This window comes from Cryptotermes secundus, unplaced genomic scaffold (genome assembly GCF_002891405.2).
Source record: "Cryptotermes secundus unplaced genomic scaffold, Csec_1.0 scaffold247, whole genome shotgun sequence".
Taxonomy (NCBI): domain Eukaryota; kingdom Metazoa; phylum Arthropoda; class Insecta; order Blattodea; family Kalotermitidae; genus Cryptotermes; species Cryptotermes secundus.
The window spans coordinates 2,048,439-2,066,593 of record NW_019740656.1 but is presented as its reverse complement, the minus strand read 5'-3'; the positions used below and the strand labels follow the sequence as shown (position 1 = coordinate 2,066,593).

The 18,155-nt window shown below is 45.3% G+C and overlaps 1 protein-coding gene across 3 annotated transcripts in view; it reads left to right on the top strand.

Moving 5' to 3' along the window:
• Positions 1-18,155, top strand: part of LOC111872432 (cyclin-dependent kinase 14) — a 266,395-nt gene that overhangs the window by 26,491 nt on the left and 221,749 nt on the right. The window contains exons 1-2 of one of the 3 annotated variants that reach the window (XM_023866350.2): positions 10,097-10,250; positions 17,609-17,695. In XM_023866350.2, the coding sequence (XP_023722118.1) occupies positions 17,617-17,695 (79 nt within the window). In that variant the 5' untranslated portion in view covers positions 10,097-10,250; positions 17,609-17,616. Of the gene's footprint in view, positions 1-10,096; positions 10,251-12,941; positions 13,098-17,608; positions 17,696-18,155 lie in introns of those variants that run through there. The other 2 variants (XM_023866347.2, XM_023866349.2) reach the window with 2 other exon arrangements.

The following is an 18,155-nucleotide window of genomic DNA, read 5'->3' as shown; positions in this document are numbered from 1 at the left end:
CAGTTAGAAGAGCAGGAGGTTGGTGTGAGATGGCCGCCAGCCTGCGAGGCCGTGAGCCCTGGAGCAGAAGAACGTTCACTGTTGAAAGACGTTACCAAGCAATGCAGTGAAGATGACTGAAGACATTAGTGTAATCACGTGTTGTGTGTGTTAAAGATAATTGGGAGTATATTCGGAGAATCATACGAAACACAAATATCCTATCTATCTATAGCTCAACAGCTCTTGTGGACCTTGGCCTCTTTTTCAGCTTCTTAATCCTATACACCGTCGATAGGACTCCTTGGACGGGGGATCAGCCCATCGCAAGGCCCCTACCTACACAGAATAAACGCACAGAGACATACACCCAAGCTTCGAGTGGGATTCGAACCCACTATCCCAGCGTTCTAGCGGGCGAAGATGGCGAGGGCACTGCGATCGGCACACAAATGTACAGCTAGGGCGAAGTGCTGTGATGTTTGTATGTTACTCGTGCTGTACATGTAATGTGACAGGTAGCACTTATCTTATGTATTCTCTCGCTCGAACGCTGGGATCGTGGGTTCGAATGCCTTTCAAGGCATGGATGTCTGTGTGTGTTTATCCTGTATTTGTCTGGTTATGTGTATAGGCAGCGGCCTTGCGACGGGCTGATCTCCCGACCAGGGAGTCCTAACGACTGTGTATAGGATCAAGGAACTGAAAAAACGGCAAAGGTCCAATGAAGGGCTGTAGAGCAATAATAATTAAACATAATGTTATTCGCATGAAGCACTCAAAACGCCAGTTAGTTTGTTATACTTAGGTGACGTGTTGACAGGAAAGCGGGCGCCGTTCTGTTCTGCCACTTTATCTTGTTCAACTATGTCAAGCTCAGACTAGTTAAAACTGACATACATTTAAGCAATGAAACGTATTTAGGTTTTCGTGATAATGAGCGCTGTAAAGTGAATCAAAAATAAGGCTTTGTTTTGTGGGCTATAATCAAGTTGATTACTTGTGAGTCATCAGTTTGCTACGTTTCCGGTTTCGTGTTGCATACCGTGTCAGGCGTGGCATCAAAGCTCTTCCTACTGAAGTGACACGAACCTTTAGACCGTGCTCTGTCTTCTGGGCAGAGGTGATCCGCCACTGAAGTCGAGTAATGGCGGTATTTTCCCATTTCCTCGGGGAAAATTAAGTTAATGGTAATAATTTTCTCAATACTACATATTTCTTGCAATATTGTATATAAATTGTATTTTTATATAACTTTTATCATTCCTAGATGAGATTCAGCAATGGTTGTTTCTGTTGTTGTTATTATCATCGTCATCGTCATCGGGGCACGCGGTAGCGTACTTGGTTGAGGCACCATGCTACAAGTCGGAAGGTCGCAGGTTCGATTCCCGGTGAGATCATCGGATTTTTAAATTGACCTAATCCAACCGCATATGGCCCCGGTTCGACTCAGCCTCTTACAGAAATGAGTACCAGGCATCTTCTGGGGGTAAAGGGCGGCCGGCGCATAAGACTGACAACCTCACCGCCATCTGTGAGCTGATTGTCTGGAGAAAATGTGGGAGCCTGGACGTCTCACAGCAGTATGAACCGCCACGGCCTGTTACAGGGATAGCTTAACGTTTTTAGTATTATTATCATCATCATAATAGGAGCCGAGATGACTCAGGTCGGAGTTTGAGTCCCGGTAGGGTCAAAAATTTTTTCTTCACATCGTCCAGACCGGCTCTGGGGCCCACCCAGTCTCCTATCCAATCGCTACCGGAGCTGCAAGGGCGTGAAGCTGACCACTCACTTCCAACTAGTGCCGAGGTCAAGAAAATGCGGATCTATACATCCACTCCCCATACGCTTTCATGGCTTAATTAGTTAAGCACAGGGACAATTTTACCTTTACCTGTATATATATGTATGAGATTCTCCATTAATGATACTGTACGATAGCAATAACAGAATCTTGTCAAGGCAGCCTTGACAATTGTACTATTCGTTTGGGAACACGTTAAGCGTCAGTGTACCGAGTGGAACGGTAAGGTTCTCCCGGAAATCTTTCCGATGTTTTCAGTATGCACAGTACACCTAGGCTGGCCTTGATAGTTACCCCACTTTCACTTCGTTGGAGGATACATCAGTACTACCGCCTGTACATCTCCTCCGCCTGGGCAGCCGAACAGTTCTAGATGAGTCCCCGAACGATTGTAGTGTGCAGATTTACAGCTGCGGAAGGAAACATACACCGAACATAGTAGTGTAAATTTGCCGAGTTTCATGACATGTACGATACACGAAATTCGTCCTGGAGTAAGGAAGGCCTCAGTGTTCCACAATTTTTTCGCATCTCCATAAATTTTGCCATGGCAGAATCTTCAATGGGGAATTTGGAGACGCGATTCTCTGTGTGTGACTGTCGGCTGCCAAGGGCGCATGCGCCCTTACCGCGGGTTCAGCAAGATTAGTTCTCTTCTTGTAATTTGTCAGAAGGGGAAAAAAATAGTGTACAAATTTTGACCGTTTTTAGCCTACTTCCCTTATCTGGAAAAAATAAAAGGAAGCTTATGAGCTCACCTTTCTATGTCTATGTCTGTAACCCCCCTAATTTTTAGATTACTTTCCGTAGCTTGGAAAAAACAAAAAGAGATGTCTGTGTCCCCCTCCCTGATATATTTCTGAGCGGTCCGTGTCGTATCAAAGGAAAGTAGGCGATTGGTTCTTCCCAGAACGTCGCTGTAATACAGTGCGTTCAGTTAAGGAGGAAACTTCGCAACACACCCGGCCCAACATTCCTCACAGATTGCTGCTGTAACTGCCGATAGCAGAATGAGTCATTAGCGCTGATAGACATGCGCTGTTACAGTTACAGCAGCAATCTATGAGGAATATTGGGCCGGGTCAGCGGTGTTGCGAAGTTTCCTCCTTGATTGAACACCCTTTATTTCACTAAACCTCTTTATCTGGAATAATGGTATAATAATAATAATTTTCGGCTAGAAATTTCAGACGGATATCTGTGCTACATGCCAAGGACCCTGAGAGCTATACCAGCGGTAGCGTAGCTACTGGCAGGGCTTCCCTTGCTGGACAGGTCAAAGTGTAGGCATCAGACGAAGAGAGACACCAGCGTGTCACCAGCAGCGTCATCAGCAGCGACTTGAAGCACAGAGCAAATGATGCTGGAAATGGTTCAAGTTCGTATAGCAACAGGCGTGACCAGAGTGGTTTGAACGGCTGTTGTATTGCGATGTGGAAAGCAAATGGAAAAACTACCACATTATCACTTTTCCTGGATAGTCTCTTTCCAAAAACAGACACACCATGTATGCGAACCAGGAGACGAGGAAGAAGACGTAAGAAGATGCTGGATGACCTTGGGGACAGAAGAGGATATTCTCATTTGAAGGAGAAAGCTCTAGATCGCATCAAGTGGAGGAACTGTTTTGGAAGAGACTGTGGACCTGTCGTCTGACAGATTACTGATGAATGAATGAATGAATCTCTGCTACGTAGTTACATAATGGCGACTGAGTCATGTGGAAGGGGGGGGGCTGAATGTGCGCATTGTGTTGGTGGGGCTTCCACGGACTCGAAGTTTGAGAAACAGTGATTTGGAGCCTTATGCCATAAAATGAATAAATATTTCGGAATTGCTTTGTTTACTCTACGAAGATCTTCTGGGATGTGACTTCCTGTAACCTGACAGATATTTGCTGACGTTTGAGATTAACGTGCTGCCTCTATATCCGGGGTAGATCCCCATGAAGATACGGGCAACACATTTTTCCGAAACGTCTGTAAACTATGGAATTACATAGTGTGACATATCAGAAGGCAGTAATCTTCATAGTCAACATTTCGAGAATCCCAGCTCTTCCAGATTTACCCTGTTTCCGTAAATTTGCGCGCAAATGAAGTCTGCTTCAAATTGAATGTGTGTCTTCGCCCGCTAGAACACTGGGATCGTGGGTTTGAATTCCACTCTAGGCATCGATGTCCGCGTCTATTCTGTTTGTGTTGTTCTGTGTGTAGATAGCGGTGTTGCGACGGGCTGATCCCCCGTCCAAGGAGTCCTACCGACTGTGTATGGATTAAGTAACTGAAAATAAGCGGCCTAGGTCCACAAGGGCTGTAGAGCCACGGATGGATAAAGTTGTCCCTATACTTAATTAATTAAGGAGAATGCCGTGAAGACATATGGGGGGAGTGTACCAGTCTTGACTTATGTATACATGAATTAAATTCCCCGGAAACCTTTTGTTTTAAGACGGAAACTGAGTGAAATCGAAATGTACCTGTAGTGTCGGAGGTCACACATACGGTCAAATGTAAATTACCACTTTATTATGCGTTCATTTTGTATACATATATGAAGAACATGCAAAATATTGCGACCGTCACTGTATGCTTTATGTTCGTGTGGTATACAACGTAGCGAAGATAATCGTTTACGATCTTTAAACCCAAATATTCCAGAAGAGAAATGGATACATGACAACCGTACAGTCTGCACCCCCACCCCTTCCCAGGCTCAGAGCTTTCAGTTTCAGTGTTGCTCCAAGAATAATGGTGGCCCGCCGTCTCATGCCAGTGGCGGAAAAGTTTTGCAGGAGTTCTAATTGATTTATTTTCTTTCCTTGTTTTCTCGAGTGAGATCCATGTCTTTAGCAGCGCCAGTTCCTTCCGTAGTGACCACCACTTATGGAAGTATTGCCGCTGTTTTCACCCCAACCCATACGCCTACTTTGACGGCTGGAGGATGCCCGCCATCTTGAGTGATGTTTGCTGCTTTGATTTATGAAACGTCATCGAATGAAAAGGGGGCACGTGGCAGCACAGTTGGTTGAGGCAATATGCTATAAACCGCAAGGTCGCGAATTCGAATCCTGATGAGGTCATTGGATTTTTCAATTTACCTAATCCTTCCAACCGCGCTGTTGTTCGACTCTGCCTCAAACAGAAATGAGTACCAGGAATATTCCTGGGGGTAAAGGTCGGCCGGCGCGTGAGGCTTACAACCGCCATCTCTGAGTCGATTGTCTAGAAAATGTGGGAGCCTCGGCGGCGTGTTACAGGGATAGCTTTACCTCCCCTCACGCCTTCGGATTAAGATCGAAATAGTTCGCTTACTGAACGACAGGTGTAGCTACTTGCACGAACTTTGTATTGAATTCATTTAATTTTAGGCCCATGTACAGTTTTTCTCTTTTTGCCATTGGACGGAAGAAATCTGAAAATATAAACTTATTTGCATTAGACAAATATACGAAATGAGTAAATCGAGTGGAACGTGAAGCTGACTACTTACCTCTATTTAGTGCCGAGGTTAAGAATGCATGGAGCTGTACTTCCATTCATCTGATCGGTGTGGTATCCAATTCAACATTTATACAGCTTTGCCTATTATTATTATTATTATTATTATTATTATTATTATCCCGATTTCCTATTTTAGAAGCATAAAAATAGGTTTGAGAGATGCCATGATGTCTTTGCATCTACTGTATCGCCCCTGCCAACTTTTGAACGTCTGAACCAATCTTCATGAAACTTGGTATGTATATCATGGCACCTGAGCCCATCTCAACGGCTTACTTCATAAATCCCTCCCGTCAGCCCGTACGTCTGTATATGTAATCCTCTATTGTTTCTATGCAACAGCTCGGTGAAAACGTTACCGCGGCAACGAATACACACTCAAAAATGGGAGAATTGTTTGACGCGTCATTTTTATACATTCCGTATCGTATGAAGGGAGAGTCTTCGGGTGTCTCTGTGTATCCCCTCGATCAAAGTGTTCCATGGTTTTCCTCGGTCATGGAGCGAATGCTGAGTTGGTAACCAAATTCAGCGTTGCACTGGCCCTCCCAATATTAACATGAACATTTCGTCCCGATTTAGCTATCCAATGCTAAATAATAATTTTACTATAATGCAGCCCTCCCACCGTCATAAAGAAATTCTGATCTTATGCGCTACCCCTACCAGAGGGATGAGCTAGGAACCTTAAAAACCGGAGATATAGTTTCTTGTCCGCCCTCCCCCATTGCAGTGTCTCTCACTACTTCCCTCACTTTCGTTTTCTTATCTCTGTGTTTCTGTTTATTTCCCTGCCGTTGCCAGGCAACGGCTCGGTAAACACCCACGACGACGAAGAATTTTTGGAGGCGGCGTTTTCTACCCGTTCCATGTCGTGTAAAAGGAAAATAGATGATTAGCTCTTCCCAGAACTTCTTGTTTTTTCAGATGTTCTGACGAATAATACCCTTTACTTCTTGACTGGGGAGGTGACGTTTCTTTAGATATCCACAGTTCTGTGGTTTATTTTCATAATCGGCTAATTAGTTTCTGAACTGCGTAGACGTCAATACAACAAGAAGTAAGGATGCCAGTTTGGCCTTCACTGGTGCACCACACTGTGGGAGTCTTGCTTTTCCACTGTCATTATATAACACTAAGTCATTTGTAGTTACGAGCAAGAAATGTGACAATAGCGTGACTCCGTATTGTAGCCTTATATAGGGCTGTGTTAGCGGAATTGTCATAAAATTTATAAATTTCACTGCAAGTTAGTACATCAGAATCTCCTTGGGCGATGACCCGCGTAAGAAATCAACTAAAATCCGACGTTTCGGAGACCTGCTCTGTCTCCATCATTAGGATCGAATCTCATTCTACCATGATGTTGGAAACAGATCAGAGCTCCGAAACATTCTACACTATCCCGACATTAACCTGGATAGATCGATGTGAACCGCGAGAAGCCTTAGCAGAATTGACCGGTATCCCAGCCGGAATTCGAACCAATCACTTCTTGGGAGTGTAGGGGCGTTTTCTTTATTATCATTATTCTTATTGGGGTTAGACTGAGTCCACTTGGTACGTCGGCCATTCATTGGCATATTGTACCAGCCCCTAATGACAGATCATGAGTATGGAGCGGTCAGTGGAATGAGAATTGGTAGGGGAAACCGAAGTACTCGGGAAAAACCTGCCCAAATGCCACTTTGTTCACCACAAATCCCACATTAGCTGACCTGGAACCCGGGACACTGTGTTGGGAATCCAGGGAGCTATGGCACGGCCAGTGTAGGAACATTACTTCTGTATCAACCTGTTCGGCATGCTGACAGCACAGAGCGCCCTGTAGCTATACATCAGTGTCCCTGAACGCATAACGTATTCAGATTGTGTTAAGTGAACTATGGAAACGAGTCGTTAATACCTGAAACAGCATCGGTATTGGTGGCCGCTCAGTTTATACAGATATGTTGCAAAAATTGTTGAAGCGTGGGCGTACCGAGCCTGGAAATTAGAGATACCGCCCTGACGATAAATCGATGGAGCGGGACTTCTCTGGCCCGGCAGTGTGTTTACATCTGTCTTGCTCGCTACTGACATCTTGCCACATGTCATCCCTCTCAGCGGTCTCCCTATAATGCACCCGGAATATTAACTGCTGATAGATCCCCTGTGATGTCACTCATGAAAAAAGCGATAGCCCCTAAATCGAAGGCTCTCCCCTCCCCTTCACTGTTAATAGAGGGTCCACCAAATTTTGAGCCGACATTCTTTAATAAAACAAAAGAGGATTGTAATTTTTGGCCTACTTCCCGTTATTTTGAAAAAAAAAAAAATAAAAATAGGCTTATGCAATCTCTATGCTGTCTGTGTATGTCTGTGTATCCCCCCTTCTCTTAACTTCTGAATGCCTGAATCAATCTTTATTAAATTTGATATGTATATCATGGCACTTGAGCCCATCTCAACGGCATAACGGCGTTCTCGTTGCTAGGCAAGGGCTCGGTAAAAACGTTACTGCGGCAACGAGTACACAGAATTGAAAAATTGTTGAACGTGTCGTTTGCTATGCGGTCCATGTTATTAATGCAAATATGCAAATATGTATATGCCTTCTCGTTGCTAGGCAACGGCTCGGTAAAAACTTTACTGAGGCAACGAGTACACACAATTGAAAAATTGTTGAACGTGTCGTTTGCTATGCGGTCCGTGTTATAAAGGCAAATATGCAATTAGCGGGACACAGAATTTTAGTGTGTTAAAGCAGGTGGTACATATAGTAACCACCGGGCTTTAAATGGTTAATCTTAGTTTTTTAAATAACACACGAGAAAAAAAGAAAAACAAGTGAACGGTGGCAAGCAACTTACATCACGTGTAATTGTTTGACTTGGAAGGCGAATGTTTTCAGTTACGGTACTACAGACCCACGTGGTCCGGCCGAAACAATGCCATTCCAGTTGAACGGGAGGCCAAGTCGCAGCAGTATTTTATTCTTGAAGTGGCATTGCCCTCACTTACCAATCGAATGTAAGTGACATGACGTAATACAAATAGATGTGGCTAACGAGACATACTGTTCTGTTACAAAGGGTGCCCCAACTCCATGAGGCGGAGTCTTTCTCTTTACTTAAGGGCGCTGCCAGTTGATACTGTATAGTACATGGGAACTGCTGNCTCGGTGGGGGGGGGGGGTTCAACCGGTTTTCGAAACGAGGGGGAACAGACATTTTGCATAGAAATTTATGTCTTATCCTTCTAAGACTGATTTTACTTATCGTTACAGGGTATTCAGGATTGAAGAAATACAAACTCCCTAGCCTCTAGTCCGCAAGCGAACTCTACCGACCGAGCGACCGTCGCTTTTCCACGAAGTTAGTGCCAACTTTAGCGGATAGAGGGTGTCGCGTCAGCGCAACGAATCCCCACGGCCGTTAGCTCCTCAATTATCCTCACGAGGTTGAATGGACCCCGTTCCAGACCCACTACTACTCAAAAAACCTAGTAGCGCCGGGAATCGAAAACCGGGACCTCTGGATCTGTAGGCAGGAACTGACCACTAGACCACAGGCGGTCCCAGGATAGAAGAATAATTTTTAAATATTACTTTTAATTTCTATTAGTAATATTTGGTGTATTTCGATCTTTTTATTTAGTTTTCATATTTGTTTCTAAATAATCCGCAGGGAAAGCGGGAGTAATTTGGCTTGCCGCCCATCATGTGCTGTAGGTTGGATTGTTTTTAGTAGTAAATTGGAAGAATATGGAAGGAAGCGGTCGTGGCCCGAAATGAGGTACTATCTCAGCAGGGACTGACCACAGAAATCTTCAATCAGAATATACTGTCTCCACTCCGGGATTCGAACTCGTGAACTCTCGAATGTGAAGGCGATAGTGCTAGCCACTTGACTGACAAGCTTTGGTGATTTTGTTGAAATACTTATTATAATCGGTTCATGAAGAATTACTGTACCCCGAAGATTGGTGTCTTTTAGAACGTGATGTCGTATAGTTTGGTAGCTAAGTAACCATATTTTTGAAGACTTGCTTCCTGTCTTGACGATATAAGGGCGGCCGCACACCAACTGCGTCACGACAAGCATCAAGACATGAGACAAAATACGCTGTCTTGCTTCATTCGTGATTTGTCAGCATGAAGCTGACGTCAGCATCATGACTCAGTCCGGTGTGCGGCGGTATTCATAATCTCATTCGTTTCAACTGTGCTCCTTTCTTTGCGTTGTGTCGCAGACACCGTGTATTGACTGTTACATGTCTTGACGCATGCCGGTGTGCGGCCTGCCTAAGACTTGGATGTAGGTATCAACATACTGTCTCCATCTTCAGGGTAAAAGATTCGAATGTGGAAGCAGTATGTGGTAACCTCCGGGCAAACTAGGCGGTGTCACAGCCAATAATACCACACTGTGAAAATAATAATGCTCTGAAGATTGAGGCAGTGTTTCCCCCCGAAACACTGGTAATCAGACTACATAGTATCATCGCCCAGAAGACCACTATATGAATCGTCGTCGTGAAAATCCCACATTGGCTTGATAGCCGAATGATTGCACTATTAAAATGAATAGAAACAGTGAGTAGTGGCAGGTTTTGTTCCCCCCCCCCCACAGAGTACACTAAGTCATGATGGCGTGTTCTCTTGCCGAGGTTGTTTGAACCACCCCTCCACCCCACACCTCCCACCACTGTTCCGTCCCCTCCTCCTACTCTAATACATTCTCATTGGTTAGAGTCTCGACTTGTTACAGTACACCAGCTGGGTGTGAAGTCTGCAAAACCGTTTCTTCAGTGCTTGCCGGGCTGTCATGGTGTGAAGGTGGGCTTTAGCGGAAGTGTTGGACTGCTGGTTCTGTGAAGGCTTGCTGAACTGTGTTCGTGACATTTGTGTGTTTTATGCACGTGCACAGGACAGATACTACGCCGGACAAGTTCGCGAGGAGGATATATTAACTGAAGTATGTATATATCTCTTAGAAGCCGGGGTTTCGATACCCGGCAGGTGCAACAGATTTTTCAGTACTCTGCAGCTACTACTCTGGCTCTAGGGCTAACCCAGCCTCCTATCTAGTGGGTACCCCAGACGTAAAGCGGCCAGGGCGTGAAGCTGACCTCATCATCTAGTGCTTGGGCCAAGAGTGGTGGAGTTAACCCTCTAGTCTCCCATACGTCTTTATGACGTGGGGCTTAATTTCTTAATTAAGCATAGGGACAAATTTACTTTCTGTTACCTTACCTCTGTCTTATGCGTAACTTTCTCGCTGCTATAAACGAAATATCTCGTTCAGAGACGGTATGTTCGGCTTCAGACATGAATATTAAGCAGTGTTTGTTTATCTTACTACCCTGTCAGCCCGTACTGCGAAGTATCGATTTAATGAAAGAAAATTGGAAATTATGTCTAAGGACGTTGTTATGGTCTGTTACAAGGTATTCTCCTGGAGGGACCAAGAAATATGACAGAAAACACTGGTGTAACGGTATGTTTGCCGAGATTGGATCCGGGTACCTCTCGAAAAAGTCTCAACTGTTACCGCGTGAGGCAACCTTCGCCGTTGTTGGCTAGTGCCAGAGAACAGGAATTGTACTGACGCCGCTCGTGCAAGAGAAACTGCCGCAAGTCAAGGAACGGTTTTTGTCGCGCGCAGTGGCTACCTCTATTGAAGGTCTCCTTGTTCTCGGACTAACACGCATGTCGTGTTGTGACGTTCAGGACACGTTTCGTTGCCATGGTTACTGTGAAAGTAAACTCGTTACCTTCAGGAGCCTAATCTCTTTCTTATGCGGGAAAGAATGGGGAAATAAATTCAATGTAACAGCAAATTTAACGCTTTTACTCGGTCCCCGTTCCCAAAAAACGAACAATTTCTGTGTTTGTGTACATGCATCCGCAGTCATAATTATTTTTAACATTCAGAGTATGACTGACAGACGCTCTTATCGTTGCCATGGTTACCTTAAGACATGCTGTGTTCACGTACTCTTTGTCGTCACGATCCGATTGTTGCCTCGTTACCGTGGATACTATAAAACGTAGTAACATTGTGTACATAATTGTCTTCACAAGGTCGTGCTTAGTTGTCGGTTTCTCACTGCGGTGGCCCGGGTTCGATCACAGGTCAGGTCACGTGGGATTTGTGGTGGAGAAAGTGACGTTAGGGCAGGTTTTCTCCGAGTACTTCGGTTTCCCCTGCCAATTCTCATTCCACTGACTGCTAGACACTCATCATCATCTATCATCCGGGGTTGGTACAATAGCCCAAATAGTGGCCGACGTACCAAGTGGACTCAGTCTCACCCCACCCCCAAGAAACTGAAAGTATACTCCTGCCGTCACGATATCAGTGCTTCTTATTGGTAAGTTCACTTGTACTTGGATCCGTGCGCGCAACAGCGAAATATGCAACTTCTTCGGGATTGTCTCTACAAAAGAAACATCTTTTATCTTTGCCGGATTTTTTGTACGACGCGCCGTTTGGAGAAATAGGGCCGGACAGACGAATTTTGGCTTTGTTATTGTACAGAACCGTTTGTGTTATGGTCCAGGCGGTTTGTCACCGGTTTCTCACCGTAGAGACCCGATTTCGATCCCAAGGTATCCATTTCTGTACTTCCTATCTTCATGAACAACGAAGAAGCCTAGCAACCAGAAAAGCAGACAGCGACCAGAGTCTGATGCCCAAGTTGCTTGCTTGACGTGCATTTCCATGCTGAATATGGGAGTGACTCGTTCCTCTGAAACCTTAATGAAACTGTACAGCAGTGGTTCTCAACCTTTGTCAGACCACGGCCCGATAAATTATTTTTTCTACAAAACGAGGGCCCGGTACTGGGCCGCGGCCCGGCGGTTGAGAAACGCTACTCTGCAGGACTGTTCGTGGATGCAGCATGTCACAGTTGGTATAGCGACTGCCTATACGGGCTTGACGAATGAGGGGTCGGAGTTCGAGTCCCGGTAGGGTCAAGACTTTTCTTCGCGTTGTCGAGACCGGCTCTGAGAAATGCACCCAGACTACAACATACAGTGGGTACCGGGGGTAAAGCGATCGGGGCGTGAAGCTGACCACTCACCTCCAAATATTGCCAAGGTTTAGACAACGTAGATTTATACTTCCACTCCCCCCATACGTCTTCATGGCGTAGTGCTTAATTTTTTTTCCTTGGCACTACAGCCCCAGTGGGCCTAGGCCTACCTCCATGAACTTCTCCGTTCACTTCGGTTTTACTAGATCTTACACGTTCGGTAGGACTCCTTGGGCGGGTGATCAGCTCGTCGCAAGCCTTATACCTGTACACAAACAGAAAAACACACACACACAAACTAAACATGCATGCCTTGAGTGGGGTTCGAACCCACGGTCCCGGCTTCCGAGCGAGCGAAGACAGTACATGCCTTAGACCGCGCGGCTACCGTGACCGGCAGTGTATAAGAATAATATATAAGAACTCAGTCCGTACCTCACAGGAAACAGCTCCGAACCCACGGTCCCGGTTTCCAAGCGAGCGAAGACAGTACATGCCTCAGACCGCTCGGCTACCGTGACCGGCATAGTGCATTCAGATGCAGCCAATATAAGCATTGGTTTACATCTAGAGTAAATATTTGACTGAGTGAGGGGTCCATTCACTGGCGAGTAGGACATGTAGCCAGTAGAAGCAGACCCGAGGCTGAAACTGTTTAGTTGTGGTCTGAACCGTGCGTAGGGAGTTTGCTACTGAGATGGCTCCTCGTGTATTGTGGTGTGCCTTTAATTGTAATCTCTGTAATGGACATAAAGAGAAACATAATCATGTTATGTCCGACGGTAAGTAAACACAAGCGCAAAGATTATGTCTCAGCTTACACCACCATGCATTTGACCTACATTTGTTTATTTTAAATATGCTAATTGCCACAGAATGTGTAATGTAGTGTGTTTCCTTAACGTTTTAAGGCCCAAAGGTAAAAGTAAATGGTAAAGCTGTCCCTTGCTTAGCTAATTAAATCTTACGCCGTCAAGATGTATGGGGGAGTGAATATCCACATATTCTTGACCTCATCACTAGTTTGACGCACCGGCCACTTCACCCCAATGTATGGGAGGCTGGGTGGGCCCCAGAAACGAACTGGGCAATGTGGTGAGAAGAAAATTTTGCTCCTACCGGGACCTGAACTGAAACCCCCCAGGCAGGCCAAGCTGTAGCATGCATTGAGCTCGGCTCCGCTCATTATATACGGGACTGTTTTGATACAAAACTTGCTGTAGTCTGGGTGGGGCTTGTATGGGATGAATTTTCCTTGGGCTCTCCGGGTCTCTTAGCTGTTTACTATATCGGAAAATGTTTCAGATATAAATTAACTGTGTCTGCGAGGGCCGCGCCATAGCCCCAGCGGTTAGTCGCTGGCTTCCCATCGCGGCGGCCCGGGTTCGATCCCGGGTCTGGTCAAGTGGGATTTGTGGTGGACAAAGTGGCGCTGGGGTAGGTTTTCTCCGAGTACTTCGGTTTCCCCTGCCAATCTTCATTCCACCAATTGCTCCACAATCACCCTCACCTATCATATGGGACTGGTACAATAGGCCAGAAGTGGCCGCAGTACAAGGGACTTAGTCCCACCCCACTAGCAATAAAAAAAAGCTATATCTGCATTATATATATAGTCTACATTTTTTGTGGAATTTGTATCATTTTCAGATAACCGATAAAGGCAGATATAACTTTCATGTGAAGAAAGCGTTGTGTTAAAACTGATATGAATGGAAATTGCATTCGATGGATAACTGCTGATATTACTACAGGATGACTCGTAAAAAGGTTACCAGAACAGATTCTACAGTATGGATCAAGAGGGCGCCGAGACCGAGGAAGACTTTTTTTCTCATTATTATTATCATCATTATTATTAGTGGGGCGAGACTGAGTTCACTTGGTACTGTGGCTACTACTGGCCTATTCTACATGCCTCAGATGATAGGTGAGGGTGATTGTGGAGCAGTTGGTGGAATGAAGATTGGTAGGGGAAACCGAAGTACTTGGAGAGAACCTGCCACAGCGCCACTTTGTCGGCAGGGGCAAGAGATTTTTCTCTGCTTCACAGCGTCCAGACCGGATCTTGTGTCCACCTGTCCTATCCAATGGGTACCCGGGACTCTTTCCCTCCGGTTAAAGCGGCAGGAGCGTGAAGCTGACCACCTTCATCTAGTGCCGAGATCAAGAATAGTGAAAGTGTAACTCTGCTCCCCATGTATGTCTTCAGGACTTCGTGCTTAATTAATTAAACCCAGCGACAACTTCAGCTTTGCCTTAACTGTGTACTTTCTGTGAGCCACCGCCTGTCTCCTGAACGTATGGTTAAAGTGTAGTATATGGACTGCCGTGGCCGATCACAGTGGCCGCGCGGTCTAAGGCATGAACTGTCTTCTCTCCCTCGAACACTGGGATCGTGGGTTAGGATTTCACCCAAGGCATAGATGTCTGTGTGCGTTTATTCTGTGTTTGTGTTGTTCTGTGTGCAGGTAGCGGCCTTGCGATGGGCTGATCCCCCGTCCAAAGAGTCCTACCGGCTGTGTATAGGAATAAGAGACTGAAAAAGCTGCCAAGACCCAACAGAGGACTGTAGAGCCATAGATATGGACTGGCGTTCCCTACTGACCGAAAGCTAAGCCTGCTGCTGATCGTAGCAGAAAGTATTTAATCGTCCGTATGTGCTCTGTCGTATGTTCGAGCCCCTTACACGTCATTCCGAGAGGAAGGCCAGTCATAACCCTGTTAACTCTCCGTGACTAACTCTTATCGCTCAAGTGTAGCGAAGGAATTCCAGAGATTTAAACTGACTAAGCTGAGCAAACTGGATAAGGTCGGCCCATCTCTACTAAGTGATGAATCAGTGATATGAAAGTAGTGTGACTACTTGTCTGTATAGAGGTTTTCCGGCTATTCTGAGTAACGTACTGTCACCGTCGTAAAGGTATAGCTACATGACGTCACGACCCAGAAGATAGTATTCCTCGTAGTGACTGTCATGAGATCCTCAAAGCTAACAAAAATTATGAGTTAAAATGGTAAAGGTATCCCTGTAACAGGCCATGGAGACTCATAAGGTGAGACGTCGAGGCTCCCACATTTTCTCTAGACAATCGGCTCACAGATGGCGGTGAGGTCAGCTTTACGCATCGGCCGCTAGCACTTTGCCCCCAGTAAGATTCCTGGTATTCATTTCTGTTAGAAACTGAGTCGACCCCAGGGCCTTAGTGCGGCTGGAAGGGTTAGGTAAATTGAAAAAAATCCAGTGACCTCATCGGGACTGGAACCCGCGACATTCAGGCTTATAGCATAGTGCCTCAACCAACTACTCTACCGCGTGGTCCTAACAGAGTTTAGTATCATTATTAATTTGTCTTTATTCAGTCGTAGTGTATTTAACGACTCGTTGCATAATTTAGATTCTATAGCGTGTAGAATGATAAGGAAAGAAACAAACTCCGTGTCCTGTAGTCCGCAAGCGAACTATACCGACCGAGCGACTGCCCCTTTCGGCGAAGTTAATGCCAACTTTAGCGGATAGTGTGTGTGACGTCAGCGCAACGGATCCCCACGGCCGTTAATTTCGGTTTTCTAGACCGGAGAATGATAAGTAGATAATGAATTGGAAAGGATGTGGTAAGCTGTGGTCAGATTGTACCAGACTACAGGAGATCTCGTCCCACCCCCGTAGGAACCTACTGCTCCGATCTTACCCTGACGATGGAGGCAGCAATTTCGTTAGAATCATTGGTACCTCTCTACCAGACAGCAGTAACATGCATAGTCTCAGCTCGCTGTCTCTGTTTAGACCTGCAATTGTAGGGTTCTGTAAACTGGGCAGGCGCGTTCGTTGGCACTTCGCTGTGAATATGATTGCTAGAACCTGCAGAAGTGCGTGGTCACTGAACTGCTGATTGGTAACTGAGGTCATACTCCTTATGTTAATAAGGGCTTCGCTCTTGTTGTGTTCCGAGTCGAAGTGCTAAATGTTCGCAGAATGTGGTCTAATTGAGTGCGTCTGCTTTTCTTTAACTGTTTGAAACCGTAAAGGCAATATGTAAAGTTATCCCCATGCTTAATTAAGCACCACGCCATGAAGACGCATGGAGGATTGAAGGTATAGCTCCACCATTCTTGACCTCAATACTGTGGTGATGAGTGTTGAGCTTCACGCCTTTGCCGTTTTAACCTCCGGTACCAATTGGATAGGAGGCTGGATGGACTCCAGAGCCCATCTGGGCGCTTTGAAGAAGAGAAAAGTCGTATCCTTACCGTATGCTTTCATCGTTTGAAACAGTGGTTCATATGCAGTATATCACTCGCTTTTGACATTAAAATAATCGTTTTGCTTGCAGAGTGTGCAGGTTTGGTATGATTCTCAGATTAAACGATATAAATTCCCATAAACATAATCATCCGAATTGTTTGAGGGACGTAGCGCTGGGTATCCTGACACGAACCAGTTGTCTCCATGTTCCACCTGATATGGAGGCGGTAAATATCTACCAGACTTCACGGTGTCGTCCCCGAATACAGTAATCTTCATTGTCTCCATCTGGTAGCGTACTCCGGTAACTAAGTCGCTTTGTGTCTTTCTCTGTGTATGTATATATATATATCTGAATTAAAATCATAATAATACCGCGTCAGATACTTGTAACACATTGCGCCAGTAGAACGCTGCACGTGTTACTTGCAGACAACTGAAATTCTACTGGTAGATACTCCTGCAATGGTCTCTCTGTCGTCAACTGTCATTTTCTTTTAAAAAAAGCTTATTTAAAAGAGCATCTTGAAGCCTTCCTTTTGTAATTTCTTAGTATCTGATGTTATTATTAGATTATGCATACTTGGAGCCTTTAGTAGGACCTGAGAAAGGGTATGCAGTCCGTTATTCTCGACCTGTCCACTCTCAACAGAATGCGCAATGGGTTTTGTTGAGTCCACTGACTGAGATAGGGATTGCAGGGCGTGTATATGTTACAGGAGGTATTACTTACTGCATGTCACATCTCCCTGCCTTACATAGTGCAGTTACAACCACTGTCCCTCTACTTACCATATTCCTGACACGCAGCCCAGCGGCCAGGTTCAAAATCAGACTGTACATTTTAATGTGGGTCTTTCCTTTTATCCTGTTTTAAACTAATGACGAAACTTGTCTGACGTGAATTTCTATTGTAAGGGCAGGAACAATAGATTCGGAACCTTGTGGGTCCCCCTTTCAGCTATTGTGCAAGTTTCGAATGCAGAACGAAAGTTTTTAATGAAATTACTATAATTTGCTAATCACCCCGTTGTGTTCTGTCCGCAGGAGTTACGATGAGAGAAAAGAAGGGCGGAGCTCTAAGCCGGGTCCAGAAATTGAAGAAACGTCTCAGCCACAGTTTTGGCCGACTCTGTAAGTAATGAACTCAACTTCAAAGGTCTTATTGTTCATTCGTCACGAAGGCCACACCCTCACACAAACAACGGTAGTGTGAAATTTGTGTTCGCTCCTTAAAGCGATTGGCCCCTGTTGCACACGGCAGCAAAGTACTTTTCTTCAGGAAAATTGTCTACTGACATGTTGGTAGAAAGTTTCCATCCATCTTTGTGGGACCTTTTGCCTCCATCTTGCAGGTTCGAAGACGTTCTATCTTAAGGAAGGAGGCATTATGTGTTCCTCTTAACAGTACTAACTTTTAACAGACTACACGGCGTCACATACGAGAAGACATTATTAATATTCATACTAGTCAGAAGCTCAGGTCTCACCACGCTTTTCATGTTTCGTCCTTTAAACTTTGAAACCTTGTACCTTAACGATGGAGGTAACATGTTCCTTCGAAAATTTGCTAAATTTCTACACTGCGTCACGA